This window comes from Triticum urartu, chromosome 3A, assembly GCF_056163025.1.
Source record: "Triticum urartu cultivar PI428250 chromosome 3A, HENAU_Tu73, whole genome shotgun sequence".
NCBI lineage: Eukaryota > Viridiplantae > Streptophyta > Magnoliopsida > Poales > Poaceae > Triticum > Triticum urartu.
Window position 1 is genome coordinate 45265623 of NC_141875.1, and position 16756 is coordinate 45282378.

A 16756-nucleotide genomic window follows, 5' to 3' on the forward strand; every position below is an offset into this window, starting at 1 on the left:
GTTTTTACGTGGCTGCTATAGGTTTCTAGCAAGAATGTTTCTTACCTACGCCAAAACCACAACGTGATATGCCAATTTCTATTTACCCTTCGTAAGGACCCTGTTCATCGAATCCGATCCGACTAAAGTGGGAGAGACAGACACCCGCTAGCCACCTTATGCAACTAGTGCATGTCAGTCGGTGGAACCAGTCTCACGTAAGAGTACGTGTAAGGTCGGTCCGGGCCGCTTCATCCCACGATGCCGCCGAATCAAGATAAGACTAGTAACGGCAAGCATATTGAACAAAATCAACGCCCACAACTACTTTTTGTGTTCTACTCATGCATAGAAACTACGCATAGACCTGGCTCTAATACCACTGTTGGGGAACGTAGCATAAATTCAAAATTTTCCTACGTGTCACCAAGATCAATCTATGGAGTCATCTAGCAACGAGGGAGGAGTGGATCTGCATACCCTTGTAGATCGCGCGCAGAAGCGTTCAAGAGAATGGGGTTGATGGAGTCGTACTCGTCGTGATCCAAATCACCGATGATCCTAGCGCCGAACGGACGGCACCTCCGCGTTCAACACACGTACGGAGCAGCGACGTCTCCTCCTTCTTGATCCAGCAAGGGGGGAGGAGAGGTTGATGGAGATCCAACAACACGACGGCGTGGTGGTGGAAGTAGCGGGATTCCAACAGGGCTTCGCCAAGCGCTGCGGGAGGAGGGAGATGTGTCATGGGAGGGAGAGGGAGGCGCCAGGGCTTAGGTATGGTTGCCCTCCCTTCCCCCCCACTATATATAGGGCCAAGGGAGAGGGGGAGGGCGCAGCCTTGCCCCTTTCTCCAAGGAAGGGTGCGTCCAAGGGGGGGGAGGAGTCCATCCTCCCCAAGGCACCTCGGAGGTGCCTTCCCCCTTTAGGACTCTCCCCTCCTCTTGTCCCTTTGGCGCATGGGCCTGTAGGGGCTGGTGCCCTTGGCCCATATAGGCCAAGGCGCACCCCCTACAGCCCATGTGGCCCCCCGGGGCAGGTGGCCCCACCCGGTGGACCCCCGGGACCCTTCCGGTGGCCCGGTACAATACCGGTGACCCCGAAACTTGTCCCGATGGCCGAAATAGCACTTCCTATATATAATTATTTACCTCCGGACCATTCCGGAACTCCTCGTGACGTCCGGGATCTCATCCGGGACTCCGAACAACTTTCGGGTTACCGCATACTAATATCTCTATAACCCTAGCGTCACCGAACCTTAAGTGTGTAGACCCTACGGGTTCGGGAGACATGCAGACATGACCGAGATGACTCTCCGGTCAATAACCAACAGCGGGATCTGGATACCCATGTTGGCTCCCACATGTTCCACGATGATCTCATCGGATGAACCACGATGTCAAGGACTTAATCAATCCCGTATACAATTCCCTTTGTCTAGCGGTACGATACTTGCCCGAGATTCGATCGTCGGTATCCTGATACCTTGTTCAATCTTGTTACCGGCAAGTCTCTTTACTCGTTCCGTAACACATCATCCCGTGATCAACTCCTTATCACATTGTGCACATTATGATGATGTCCTACCGAGTGGGCCCAGAGATACCTCTCCGTCACACGGAGTGACAAATCCCAGTCTCGATTCGTGCCAACCCAACAGACACTTTCGGAGATACCCGTAGTGTACCTTTATAGCCACCCAGTTACGTTGTGACGTTTGGCACACCCAAAGCACTCCTACGGTATCCGGGAGTTGCACAATCTCATGGTCTAAGGAAATGATACTTGACATTAGAAAAGCTTTAGCATACGAACTACACGATCTAGTGCTATGCTTAGGATTGGGTCTTGTCCATCACATCATTCTCCTAATGATGTGATCCCGTTATCAATGACATCCAATGTCCATGGTCAGGAAACCGTAACCATCTATTGATCAACGAGCTAGTCAACTAGAGGCTTACTAGGGACATGGTGTTGTCTATGTATCCACACATGTATCTGAGTTTCCTATCAATACAATTCTAGCATGGATAATAAACGATTATCATGAACAAGGAAATACAATAATAACTTATTTATTAGTGCCTCTAGGGCATATTTCCAACAAAGATTTCATATAAAAAAAGAGAAAGAGCACAGGCCACTGTGCACTAGGCCAAGTGCACAGTGCCTGGCACGAGCTAGCCCAGTCCACTCCCCCTGCTTCTCTTCTCCCTCCTCCACCTGTCGGGTCATATCGCAATAGGGCATCGTCCCCGCCGGAACACGTCGCCGACCGCGCCGCGGGGTAGGATACGGGTGCCACAGCAGCCCTCGGCCTCATCGTCACCCCCAGATGCGCCTCTCCCTCTCCCCACCAGAACCTCCCTCGCTCTTTATTCCCCTCTGCCCAAGCGTGGTCGCCACCGTCCTCTGTCGTTGTCACGGCCACCGGCAGCCCCGCGCCTGCTGGCCCTGTCGGTGAGCTCCGCCGGGGTCGACTCCTTCGACCAGTGGCCTCAGCTGGAGCTCGGAGCGCTGCAGCACCGGATCCCCTTCGTCCCCATCTCCATCTGCCGTCGTTCTTCTTCGTCTCCGGCGCCGTCCTCTGCTGCTCCTAAGAATTCACCAGGCCACCGTGTGCCCTCCGGGTGAGAACCCGCTCCTTTCTTCTCTCTCTATGGTGTTGTTCGCCACCTGTAGCTGCCGCCCCGCTAGCACCCGAACGCATCGCCACCGACGAGCTCACCGTCGTGGCCATCGCCACTGTCACGCGCGACTAAGCCTCGCATCGAGCTCCTGGAGCTCATGCGAGTCCAACGCCACCACTAGTGTGCCTCCTCGTGTTGTGCAGCTCCGGTTCCACCGATGACCGACTCTGTTGTCCACCGGTGACGACCTAGTGCTCGGCACCGGCCATTTCAGCTCGCGCTCATACCGTAGATCGACGCGGAATGTTGCTCCCGTTCGAACGCGACCAACCGCCGTCGTTTTGGCCGTTGGGCCGTGATTTCCAACCACCCCCGACACGCGTCGCCGCGTGATTTGGTCGCCGGAGCTCTTTCCGACACCGATGCCGATGTGGCTCAATGGGCCCCGCCCCTAGGTCGCTGACCAGTGGGCCCTGATGGCCCAGTTGACTGGGTTGACTGGGCTGCCCAGTGAGACTGACATGTGGGCCCCACTTGTTTAAATCATTTTAAAAATAAATAAATCTTCTAACTAAATTTTGTTAATTAATTAGTAATTAGTTAGTCACTGACACCAGGGGCCCACCCCTCTAATTAGCCTGTTAGTTTTGTTTAAATTATTGTTAGACTAACAGAGGCTGACATGTGGGTCCCACTGGACCCACAGGTCAGGTTTGACCATGGTTGGCGAGTCTCTTGAGTGCTGACGTCACGAACATGTCATGCTGATGTCATTTTCCTTTTTTGTTAATATAAATAATTTCAGAAAATGTTGTAAACTTTAGAAATTCATAGAAAATAAACCATAACTCGGATGAAAATGTTTTCTACATGAAAGTTGCTCAGAAAAATGAGACGAATTCGAATACCCCGCGCGTTTCCCTATCGGATGCCTCTAACTATCTTAACATGGAACATTCCCCCTCCGGTCATCTGTCTAACACAGGTCCGAAACCAGGAAAACATTCCCGGTTGAATTCCCCCTTCACCTATTCGTGTAGACATACGTTAGGACACACCCGACACGTCGTATTATCTTGTCATGCTTAGTGTTGCATCTGTTTGCTCTGTATTTACTATTTCTTCCCCCTCTTCTCTCCGGTAGACCCCGAGGCCGATGCTGCCCCTGTGATGGACTACCTCGTCGACGACCCTTCTTTTGTAGCAAAGCTTCCAGGAAAGCAAACCCACATTGATCATTCCTATATCGGCCATTCCCTTCTCTCTTATGCTTGCATTAGAACTTCTACTACTTTCTATATGATCCTACTCTAATGCATAGCCTATTTTTGTTGCCTGCTTTCATACCTTACCTGCTTATTCTAAACTACTTAGTATAGGTTGGTTAGAGATCCATCAGTGACCCCCACATTGTCCCAGTTGCCCCTGCCTTATGTTCGATGACTCGATCAACATGATCGACGTCCAGGCCCCGACACTGCACACCACCCCCCCCTTAGTTGTACGACTCTACAGAGTTACTATCGAGTGCCGACGGTGGTACCTCATCAGCACTTCTGATATTAACCTTGTAGGGTAGCTATTCGGTCGTGGTCATCGAGGGTGATTCCTCCTTGACCACTCCCGATAATGACTCTGTCGTGCAACCCCTCAAGTGTGGACCAATGAGGGTGATTCCTCTAAGTCCACCTTGACGGTTACATCGAGTGGGAATCCATCGGGGGTGGTTCCTCAGGTTTTCCCCCTTGTTGTTTCAGACACAGGGTAACTTTCACTTACCATAGAGCCATGATGACATCGGGTCGACCCCGAGGGGTACCCGCGAGTGATCTGAAGTCGGGTTGATCTGGAGGATACCCACAAGTTTTTCCACGCGGCACGGCCAGTCATTCTTAGCCCTTGCCGCAAGTCCGTGAGACGGGGCGACGGGACCACATATCGTGGATCATTGATTGTTACCCATGATCAAGACAATAACGGTTTGGATATTTGATCTGAGTAGGCCTCTGGCCTTTTCGCACTAACCACCACGTGGGAATAAGTATGGGCACTCTGCGTCGTATGTATCAACCGAAAGCTCAACGGACGTCAGCGATGGAGCAGCGCGCGCCGGGTTGGACTGGAATGCCTCGCCTTGTATAAGGGAGGCTAGGTCTTCTCACCGGCCCTGTATGCAGTGTGCAGGATTGCAAAGGGCAATGGCCCATGACCCCTTCGCATTTAGGATGTAGACCGGCGTGCTGGCCTCTCTGTTGAGCCTAGGTAGGACTGCGATGTGTTGACCGGCCGAGGCCGGTCATGACCTGATGGTGTGTCCGGCCGAAGTTGATCGAGCGTGTTGGGTAAGTTGGTGCACCCCTGCAGGGAACAAAACATCTATCGATAGCCTGTCCTACGGTAAGGGACGCTCGGAGTTGTATCTCGATCAATACAACTAGAACTAGATACTGGAGGCTGAGGCATGTAATGGATATGATGGCTTCGGGATCCTTTCCTCGCAGGGAGTCAAGGAAGTGATCTCTGGGCGCTAATGTTACAACATGATTGCTAAATATAAACTGCTATCCTATACTCTTCTGAATGCTGCAAGATGCTTGGAGCTGCTTGAAGATGCTAGTCTTTCCCCTTCTCTTCTGGCATTCTGCAGTTTAGTCCATAGATACATCTCATTCCTTTGATACAGATGCATGCTTAGTTTAGATCTGATGTAAGTCTTGCGAGTACTTTGGATGAGTACTCACGGCTGCTTTGCTACCTCTTTTCCCCTATACCCGATTGTTGCGACCAGATGACGGATCCGAGGAGCCAGGCGACACCACTGATTACTACTACTACCCCGAGGGTGCCTACTACTACGTGAGGGCCGCTGACGACCTAGAGTAGTTAGGAGGCTCCCAGGCAGGAGGCCTTGCCTTTTCGATCGTTGTTGCTTTTGTGCTAGCCTTCTTAAGGCAGACTTGTTTAACTTATGTATGTACTCAGATACTGTTGCCTCCGCTGACTATTGTGTACTCGAGTTTATGTATTCGAGCCCTCGAGGCCCCTGGCTTGTAATATAGAGTTGTGTTGTGATATCTTCCCGTGAGTCCCTGATCTTGATCATAAACATTTGCGTGTATGATTAGTGTACGATTGAATCGGGGGCGTCACAAGTTGGTATCAGAGCCGACTGCCTGTAGGATCCCCCTTTCCAACTCCTTGGCCGAAGTTGAGTCTAGTCAATGAAAAACTTTTACTAACATGGTTGTGTGTCTTACGGGCCCACATCTCCATTGGGTGGTATTAGGATCTTTTTATTCCTCGTCTATACTCTGGGACTCTGATCTCTCGTCTATTCGGGTTAAAGATTTTACTAACTCTGACTCTAGGATCTCGTAACCACTTCTTGATTTTGTGTCTAGATTTTAATTTGTGTCTAGAGTTGTGTTGTAGTATCTTCCCGTGAGTCCCTGATTTTGACCGTACACATTTGCGTGAATGATTAGTGTACGATTGAATCGGGGGCGTCACAAGAGCTCGAGGGACGTCATCGAGTTGAACGTGTGCTGAACACGGAGGTGTCGTACGTTCGGTACTTGGATCGGTTGGATCATGAAGACGTTCGACTACCTCAACCGCGTTAATCTAACGCTTCCGCTTTCGGTCTACGAGGGTACGTGGACACACTCTCCCCGTCTCGTCGCTATGCATCTCCTATATAGATCTTGCGTGATCGTAGGAAGTTTTTTGAAATTGCATGCTACGTTCCCCAACAGTATTGGCTTCAGAGATCTATTCTCATTTAATTTGGCAATGCTAGATAAGCAATGTTGGAGACTTGTTACTTCGCCTGAGTCGCTTTGTTCATGAGTTCTTAAGGAAAAATACTTCCTAAATGGAGGCCTCTTACAAGCATCTCTAAAAAATGGGGCTTCATTCACTTGTCAAAGCATCATGAAAGGTCTCAAAGTGTTCAAAAAGGCTATATTTGGAGATTAGGCAATGGGAATGAAATCGATATATGGTCGGATCCATGGATTCCTTCCAGTCCCAACAGAATGGTCATGCATGAAGCCCAGAGGTCAAATAGTCGTATCGATGGTGAGTGACTTGATTGACCCCCACACAGGACCATGGGATGAAGAGCTCATTAATATGGTTTTAAGTCCCGTGGTTGCTCGAAGGATTCTCCAAATCCCCTTAAGTCTTCATGCATTTGATGATTTCATTGCATGGCAACCCCGATAAAAAAGGGTTCTCCGTTCGAACAACATATATAATCTAATAGTTACATAAATTCGGGGCGCATGCGAATGATATCGGTCGACCGGGAGGTTCTGCTACTCCAACGGTGTGGAGTACATTATGGAATCTACAAATTCCACATAAAGTTTCAATATTTTGTTGGCGTTTACTGCACTGAATTCTACCCCTAAAAGGTATGCCCGCTAATAGACACGTCGGCACAATTGGAGGGTGCCTAATTTGCCACCAGAGCTCTGAAGATATCCGCCATATATTCTTCACATGTATTCAGTCGAGAGATATGTGGAGCCGGCTTGAATTGACAGATTGTATCAACACTACAGCAAATGTTGATAGATCTGGGTTGGTCATTATGGAGGGTATATTGTCTATTGATCAAACACCGCTACCTCTAATGCCAACATCGGAGATTAAATAGGTCGTAGTAGTGGGGTGTTGGTATCTCTGGTGGACACGCCGCCTTATAACACATAATGAGAGTTGCCCGCCGGTGGTAAGATGGCATTTTTCGGTCTTGGCGATTACAAGTAACTATCAACAAGCCATGACGAAGATAGTTCTGACAAAGGAGGCAAGATGGTTGAAGCCGGATCGAAAGTCCATCAAACTTAATGTGGACGAGGCCTTTTTTGCGGAGGAAGGAGTTGGAGCTACGACAGCAATTATTAGAGATGAACAAGGTATTTTCCTTGCAGCTCAATGTAAGTTTATCCCCTATGGAGCGGACGCAATGACATCAGAGGCAAGAGGCAATGACGATGAGAGACGGACTGCACTTTGGCAAATAGCCTAGGGTTCGAGCGGGTTGAAGCGGAACCTACTCCCTAACGGTGATCAACTGCTGCTCTGGCTAGAGTACTTGGTAGGACGCGGCGGCAACGATATTCGCGGAATGTGTGGACATCTCTACCTTAATTGGGAAGGTCAACTTTAAGCATTGTTTTTTATCAGCAAATCAAGTGGTGCACGTGCTAACTAGGTTTAGTTATTATAATAAAGTTTCTTCTAGTTGGACGGACGAGCCTTCAAATTGTCCGGTGAGCAAGCTCACAAATGATGTATCTTTATTGATTAATCAATAAAGTTAGCCATAATGTCCTTCCTTAAAAAAAGTCTAGGAAAGCCCACTTGATACACTCGTAATTCGTAAACAACACTATGAACTTGGCAACAACGAATTATGTACATATGCATTCCACATTATTGTGCATTACTTGAGCACTAATGATCGGGGCCGTGCTCGCTCTTTGTAGTTTCGCTTCCATATATGACATATCACGTCTTTGATCTGCCTATACATCACTAATTTTATAATCTTGGATGCGTCTAGCGAGCGCTCAGCCGCAGGGAAAGTTCGCGAGCGGCTGACCAAAAATAGAAATCAGCTGGCCCCCCTCGTCCTTAAAGGGAAACCCCATCCTTCGAAGAATGCATTTAATTTAGATTTCAAAAATTCAAAAGGCATAACTTTTAAATCGTGCATCGAAATTAAGATCCGTTTTCACTGTTGGAATCCTTGCGACGCGCTCTTCGAAACAAGATCTCGCATCGATATGTTTCGATGAATTTTTTTTGGTGCAACTGTCTAGGAGTCAATGTACAACTACGTGACAATCGTTGTGCAACTTTTTCCCTACTTGTGAATTTGCACTTTTCACATATGGGAACAGATGTAAACACATTTAATTCAGATTTTCATTTTTTTAAAGTCATAACTTTTGAGTCGAACATCAAAACTAAGATCCGCTTTCACCGTTGGAACGCCCGCGGCATGCTCTTCAAAACTAGATCCCGCATGAGTATGTTTCAACAAATTTTATTGTGTGCAATTTAATCCCCGTTAGGTGCAACTACCTAGTAGTCAATGTGCAACTTTCTGCCTATCCATGGACGTGCAGTTTCATTGATGTCACGTCCACCCAAGCTACCCCTAACAATGAGATGTGCAGCTTCGTCTGTTGCCCAGGCCAACTACTTAGTACCTGATGCGCCACTCCGACCCCCCCCCCTCCCCCCCTGCTCGTGGGATGTGTGAGTTTCACTATTTGCTGCCTCGACCAACTTCCTAATAGTGGATGTGCAACTTCAGATGCTTCCTTGACCAACTGTCTAACAGTGATGTGCAATTTCCTCCCTACCCCGTGGATATGTAGTTTTCCCGGCTAGGACCCCGTCCAAACCACCCCTGCTAGTGAGATGATTCACTTTAGCACCCCATATGTATGCATCTTTTCAGTACCCCTCGATGTTCACTTTTCACAATCCAACTATTCCTCCCAGTGAGATGTGCGACTTTGCATGTTGCCCCGGCCAACTGCCTAGCAGACTATGTGCAACTCCATATGTTACCCATGCCAACTCAAACTACACATCCACATATAGAAAGAGGAAGTTGCACATCGACAACTAGACAGTTCGCTGCAACAATAGACTAAGTTGCACATAATGCTGATAAGTTGGGTGAGGCAGGGTGTCATGAAAAATTACACGACTACAAGTAGTGAAGAGGGTGCAAAATCAACTACTAGATACTTGACAGGGCCAACAGACTACTTGCACATAAAAAAGGTTGGTTATCATGGTTGTTAGGTTACAACCTCATAAGAAGTTGGATCATGTAGCTTGAAAAAATGGTTTTGAAATTTTTTTTGCACCAAGCAGTACTAAAGTTGCACAATGTGATAACAGAGTTGCACCATATAACATTAAAGTTGGCATTTTACAAATTTCGTCAAAATATACCCATGCGGAATCTAGTTTCAAAGATATCGTCGTAAAAATTCCAAGGATGAAAACGGATTTGAATTCGGACACACAGTTCAAAAGATATGACTTTTTAAAAATTTGAAAACCCGAAATAAATGTATCGTATATCTTTTTCAAAATCAAAGTGACCAGTGTGAATGCATTTAATGTCACAGTACACATGCGCTAAGAGACAAATCTTTTTACACATGCATGCGTGTGAGCCGGCCGCTCGTTTTAATGATCGAGCACACGCGCACGATCATGTATTCCCGTATCTCTATTCCTAGTGTCTGAGTTGGTAGCCTGGTACGCCGGTTTTATTTTCATCCGGTTTTATTTCGTCCCACCTCCCACCACCCCCTACATGCTGGTTTTTAACTCTCTCCCATTGAAAACCAATTCGGTTTGCCTGATCCCCTTTCGTTTTTTTGTGCTTACTTTGGCAGGTGCCGATTTAATTCAATCACGGAAATACCCTTGCCATATATTAAGAGTGGAACAGAAAAGGTTGGCAATTGGTGAATCAATCACGTAAACACTAGGTATTCAGGATTCAGGTATCACATGGTGCTACCTTATTTCACGTAAGCACTTGGCGAGAAGGCTGATCCAAAGGTTTATCATGTTTTGCCGATTCCCTACCTTCGTTTAGCCTATCATACCAAAAATAATGCCAAATCACAAATGCCATCGCTGGTGCTTCCGGCAACAATATGTGTGGAAAATCTACTAATTGAGATCACCTTCCTAATAAAGGAACGACAGAAGATATCCCCCGATGACCTTCCAAAAGAAATCCAGATTTTCCACGGTAATAAATCACGGATCCTGGGCCACACTACGCCATTAAATTAATTAGTGCGCGGCATCCTCCATTGCCCGTTCATCCTTCTACTCCTCCGAGCCAATCAGCACAACTAGCGCACCGAACACCACGACATATGCAAGCATCTACAATGACGATGATTTGAGCAGCCCTCGATGTATCGAATTGATCTAGGGTAAGTTTAGTGAATCAATTCAAGTTTGTGCACAATCAGGTCGGGAGAGATCCATCTGCTCCACGCCAGGCGCACCTGCTTGACGTCTGTGCTGCACGGGCTACCATCCCGCTCCAAGGCACGCGCGCCATCATCGCTGATGCATGTGGGATGGAGGCAAGCGGCACCAACCACAATAGACAGCGCGACGACGATAGCCTCCGGCAGGGTTTGTGGGGCGATGGTCATGGGCCTCAAATTTGGTGAGGTGACGAGTGACGGTGAGAGGCTCCAGTGTGGGGCGACGAGGCCTTGCGAGGCATGGAGGGAAATCGGCGGCATGATGGAGAGATCAGACCAGCCATCTATGTGGCTGGCCCGACCACAGACTGAGACGGTGAGAAGCGAGCCCTTCTGCGCACCTCCCTGCCGAATCCATGGTGGACAGACCGGTGAGGGCGCGGGCTCGGTGCCGACGTGGCAGCGCGACGGGTCATCGACGACATGTGGGCATCCGCGAGAGCTTCTACGACTAAAGAAAGAACCGAGCCGGCGACCTGCAGTGCTGACAGATTTGGCCGTGTTCGGGAGAGGAGTAGGCAGGCGCTTTGTTGTTACATAATTTCAAATCAATTTTCTTAATCATGTAGAGATATTTCAGTAAATGACTGCGTTAAACCATGCCTACTATCATTACAATTAGTAACACATATGATGTCCCAAAACAAGGGATTGGCAGTCAATTATCAATTGTCACGCAGATATTGAGTATTTGAGTTCAGCTACTTCAGCTGCACATGAAAAAAGGGATATTTGTAAGTGCTTGAATAGAGTTATTTCCATGTTTTATTTTTAGGAATCCTCTGTGTATTCATCATGGTATACCTAATTTTTTTTAGTTGTTATTGTATAGCAATTGAGTGTTCTTGATCAATATTAGGATAAATAGGGTTTGTTTCATTCAGCAGCGCATAGAAATCTATTTTTTGTGTCTTGGTTATTGCTATAGACATGGTGTGCCCCCTTTAGGTTCAGCACAACGACAATATTTTCTTCTTACAAAAACAGTAGAAATCCTCTACTACAACTTTTATGGTAAAAATAATATTTACATTAAGAGCCAACTACAACAAAAAGGTTGTGACCAATCAGAAAATTGTCCTGCATAATTTTGAAGCCATACACCACACCAAATAATTCCATACATGTGGGCACATCGTTCTACAAAAAATCAGCATGTTCTTTGTGTAGCGGTTGGCATGAAAGTCCTATTGATGTATGGTTATGTTCAGTACATTGCGTGTGTGGAACATCATTAATGTACAATATTTCACTAGGTTACTTGAAGTGTCCACCATACAAAATTATGTGAAAACATGTAAGCCTCCCACTTATATTATGCAGCAGATGTGGATGTGGATGGGGTTTAGGGTCCAGTTACGGCTGTCTTAGTGGAATAATTCTGCTACTTTATAAGTTGTGGATGGTGGTGGCGGATCAGCACAAACACGACGGGAGGGGATCAGGGCGGTTGGCATGGGACTTCGACTGTCTATGGGGAAGTACGGTATGAAGGAGAGAGGGTGCCATGGTGAAGGTGAGGTGCGCCATCCGGTTTTAAAGGAGGGGGTCTAGTGAGAAATGTCCGGTTACGACGTGAAACTAAGCAGGAAGGGGAGGGTAGTGCAGAAAAAAGGAAGGTTGCGTCATGGGGTGGTTTTTTTTTGTGTTGGGCATGTGTGTTGGAGATAACATGTCGGATAGTTCGGACAACCACATTTTTTCTCCATATATAATTTGGATTTGAGGAACCCGGACTGTACAGTCGATTGAATTTTGGGTAGTCTGCTTGGCTCCTGTTTGATGTCCGAAAATGCCTGGAAGTATGAGGGAGAAATGAGTTTTGATCTTTGAGACGATCTTAATCATTTATTTGATTCATTTATATTATATTAATGATAGCCCATAGCAATGCACGGGCATTCTACTAATAATCTTTGGACCTCAATAAGTCCCGAACGTTCAGAATTTAAGCATGCTAATCCGAACTTTTTTCATGACAACTTTAATCAAGGCGTTGTTGACAAAACATGGCAATTTTCTGACAAAAAATCGAACTGAAATAAAATTGTCATGTGTTAACAACTAAAGTTGCCACCTCGCAGCAACTAAAGTTGCCAACAAAAAACGTTCGGGGTGACATGCTTAAATTCCGAATGTTCGGGATTTATTTATTCCATAATCTTTTCCTTCCCCTTATATACACAAAACGAGCGACACATGCATCCACGTACGGACCATGCAAAAAAAGAAATAGACATACACGTACTGCGTACATATGCGACCATACCGACTTGGATTCGCTGACCCTGTATGCTGTTACTTGTCCCTGGGCACCCAGCAGCAGTGCAAACCGTAGGGCAGCCCATAGGGGAAGTTGGCCCGGGCGATCTCCTTGAACGTCTTGGCGTCCAGCACCAGCGCGTAGCCCGACCCGTCCTTGGCGCTCACCATGGATATGGCCACGCCTACATCACAATTCCGCAACCCAAATCAGATGAGTACATACGAATACGGAGGACAAAAAAAAACTGAACTAACCGTCGTCTTCCTCGACGGCACCCGGGCGGGGCACGAAGTAGGGCTCGGACGGCACGGCGCCCTCCTCGTACCAGCTCTTGGCCGTCTTCTCCACCAGGTCGATCTTCGTGAGCGTGTTGGGAAAGTTGCACGGCCGGCGCGCGCCGCAGGCGTAGGTGTAGCGGTACTCCTTGCCGAGGTGGGCCGGGTTGATGCTGCACATGTCCATGCCGCGGCCGTGCTCCTCCGGGTCCAGCGCCGCCTCCAGCTCGCCGAATGGGCTGCCGTCCAGCGGGATCCTGAACCGCCCCACCCTGCACGTACGTCCATGATTACATGCATCAAGAATCAAGATCCGCACGGTGGGGGCGTACGTTCTGGTAGGAGAATCTTGTCTCGTAGTAATACCTGGCGTCGGTGAGGACATCCTCACCGGTAAAGCTCCGTAGATTGTGGAGACGGAGATTGTCGAGGATGGAGGTGTTGGCGTTGTGCTCGCAGCAGTCGGCGATGATCGCCGTCACGCGGCCCTCCTCGTCCTTCTCCTCGTACGCGTTGATGAAGTGGAACGTCACGAACGGCGGCACCTCCACGCTCGCCACCTTTTTAAAATTAGTCTATCAGAAACCCAAATCGAACGGCTAGCAAGTACGACGACGCATGCATAAACTATACTCCTAGTAAAACAAAGAAAAAGGGTGTGGCTAGTTCTTAGCTAGTGGGCTAAAATTTAATCTAGTTAGTTTCAGTCAAGTGACATAACAGGTAAGAAAAAAATAATATAAAATATAAAATATAAGCATGAATCTTAATGTAAGATCTCAAGCATATAGCACCGATTATGATTTAACAAAAATGAAAAGTAAAAACAACTTACGATGTTGCCGCTGGCCTTGCACATGACGTGCATGTAGCTCCCCGAATCTGGGTACCACTGGAACTTGTACAGTGGTGTGGGCTCGGCGCGGAGGAGGTTGGCCGCGCAGTACCGCAGCGGCATCTCCGGCACGACCACGTAGTTCTCGGTGATGGGGAATGAGTGCACCCACCCGGGCGCGGGACCGCCGCGGCAGTCCACCCTGCCCACGAACTGCCTCTCGTTGCTCCCGGCGTCCATTCTCGCCACCACGTAGCCTGGCCGGATCAGGTCCGGGATCAGCGTCCAGAACTCGGTGTCGGTGACGATTGGGTGCGCCGAGTGGATCAGGCCGCCCAGCTTGTCCTCATACTCGAACTTATTCACCGTGTCCAGCGTGTCCGGGTCGACGACGATGGAGCCCTTGACGGTCTCCGTGAGGCAGAGCACGCGGCCGTCGCCGAGCCTGACGACGCCGGTGTTAGAGTTGTCGGTGAGGGAGGACCCCGAGAAGAGGCTCGTGAGCTGCCCGATGAAGGACGTGAAGCTGCCCGGCTGGGGCACCTCCGAGAACTCGCGGTAGCAGAGCTTCCCGTGCTCGCGCGCCGCCTTGTACGCCTCCGACTCGATCTGCCGGTGCGCGCCCACGGCGTGCCCGTCGCGGAACGAGACGCGCACCAGCGTCGCGTAGCCGTCGAACAGGTGGCGGAAGCCGTAGTCCCCGAGGTCCCATAGGCCCGGGCCGTTCCTCAGGTACGTGCCATCCTGCGCAACAGAGAGAGTGCATATAAATTTCTCCAAAAAAAAGAGAGTGCATATACTACCCGGTCAATTCTTGTGGTGCAAGGAACAAATCTGTCCAACTTATAATTTATCAATAACGTAAATTACAACTTATCTAACCATGGGCTGATAATTGCTAAGATGAGTAGCTGGACCATAACAATCACAGCTTAGTCACAAGTCGCGCATACATGTTTGTATAACCGTATTATAGTGCAACATATACCTGCTGATTTAACACCACCAACCCACATTTTAATACTGCACATGCATTAACGAATGTGGGCAAGAAATTGGCACAGAGAGAACCACTATTTGTTAAGTTGTGATCCAAATGCCTATAAAGGCTAACTTGAGCGGAATGGAGGCCCATCGCCGTGAGGCTTGGGCCATAGTGGATCAATTTCGGTATAGATCAGTTTTGACTTGGGTCACCATTATTATATATATATCCTTTGTAAGCTGCCGCACGGGATAAGATCGTTGTTGTAAATCTCAGCCGTTTGTAACCTCTCCCGATATAGCAAAGTTTTGCTGGCTTTGGCGCGCGTGGTTTTTCCCCCTTCGCATTAGAGGGGTTTTCCACGTTAAAATCTTGTGTTCCTTTGTGATTATTTGATCCTTTTCATTCTCTATTCCTTCTTGTATCTCTATCAAAGAGAACCACTGTTTCTAGTGTCGTGGTGCCGTTTGGTTGAAGGGTGGGTGGGGGGGGGGGGGCATTGACTCCACCTATCAGAGTTCAAAACTTGGTACTTATACTGTATTGGTCTTCCATCTTTATCTGGAATTTGGGTGGAACAAGTTTCATCCAAAAAAAAGTTGCGAGAAGCAACAAAACTTTGTATCATCATAGTTTTGTGTTGCCTCCTTCCTCCTTCGCCATCGATATCGACTAATTGGATGCGCTTCACTAACCGACTTTACAACGAAACATAAAAGTTGGCTACCCGTCCTTGTTAGACCGTAAGTTTTTTTTTTCGAATCGTTAGACTGTTAGTTGATACTACTGAATACTGATGAGAATGCTACTTATAGGAGTATCATATATTTTGTCTCAATTTACCTTTTGCGACTATGGATACTTGGTGTTGCCGATCAACACCTTGATGAAAGTAGTTTTTTTAGTACGATAAATGTAGTTAGGTTAATGGAAAGAATGTGTTACGCAGTGTGGCATGGTCTAAAAGTACTTATACGCATGTGCATGATTTTATCAAACATTTGTTAGTTACATGCATATATGATCAAGGTTTGAATCGATGTAACGGAAAAGATTCACATTCTCCAAGAGAAAACGCACGGCTAACCTTCACGTGGACTACCGGCAGATAGTATATCGGATGTTTGAGGTTGGTATGTCAGTAGTTCAGGTATGAAGAATCTCCAAGAAGGAAAACAAAACAAAACGAAGGCATGCACAGATAGATTTGTGCAAGTAATTCATTAACCCACCAGCCAGAGAGGGAGGTTTCCCTCCACTTCCAGCGCGCCCTCCCACCTCTCCTGCCGGATACTCTTCCACGCCACCAGCTCGTCGGCACCACCACGGCGCCGCAGAGCACTGACGAGCGGCGGCGCCGCCTCCGTGACGACACCAGCCGCGAGAGGCTGCGCCACCGCCCGCTGCTTGTTTCCTCCCTGCTGGCTGGCCCGACGGCCGGACAGGGCGGCGACTGTGCAGAGCGAAGATGAGATGGTGGGAGGCATGGCGATGTATTGTCTAGGATCTAGCAAGATGGAGTCCGCCACCCAAGTCACCAAGTGCCGTGAACAGATTTGGTCTGGTACGTACCCTGCCTGCTGGTGAAGGGATGTATATATATAGCCCGCCCGAGGTGATGGCCTGTTTGGTGGAGCAAATTTGACAATTTTGGTCTGTGGATGAAATCGTTTAACAAAATAAATTGCTTTTAAAAAAAATTCACTCAACTAACCTTTTTGAGTGG

General features: G+C 48.1%; 1 protein-coding gene across 1 annotated transcript; it reads right to left on the minus strand.

The window, feature by feature from the left end:
• Positions 1-12967: 12967 nt before the first annotated feature.
• LOC125530689 (carotenoid cleavage dioxygenase 8 homolog B, chloroplastic-like) lies at positions 12968-16517 on the minus strand. The gene is made up of 5 exons (XM_048695084.2): positions 16263-16517; positions 14046-14789; positions 13577-13770; positions 13190-13482; positions 12968-13116 (listed from the first exon to the last, which is right to left on the minus strand). The coding sequence occupies exons 1-5, from the start codon at positions 16515-16517 to the stop codon at positions 12968-12970; spliced, it is 1635 nt and encodes a 544-aa protein (XP_048551041.2).
• Positions 16518-16756: the final 239 nt, after the last annotated feature.

Coding starts and splice junctions, on each gene's coding strand:
- LOC125530689 (XM_048695084.2), bottom strand. CDS start 16,517: ATGCCTCCCACCATCTCATCTTCGCTCTGCACAGTCGCCGCCCTGTCC. Junction 13,771..14,045: donor GCAAGGCCAGCGGCAACATC/GTAAGTTGTTTT, acceptor AATTTTAAAAAG/GTGGCGAGCGTGGAGGTGCC. Junction 13,483..13,576: donor GATGTCCTCACCGACGCCAG/GTATTACTACGA, acceptor ACGTACGTGCAG/GGTGGGGCGGTTCAGGATCC.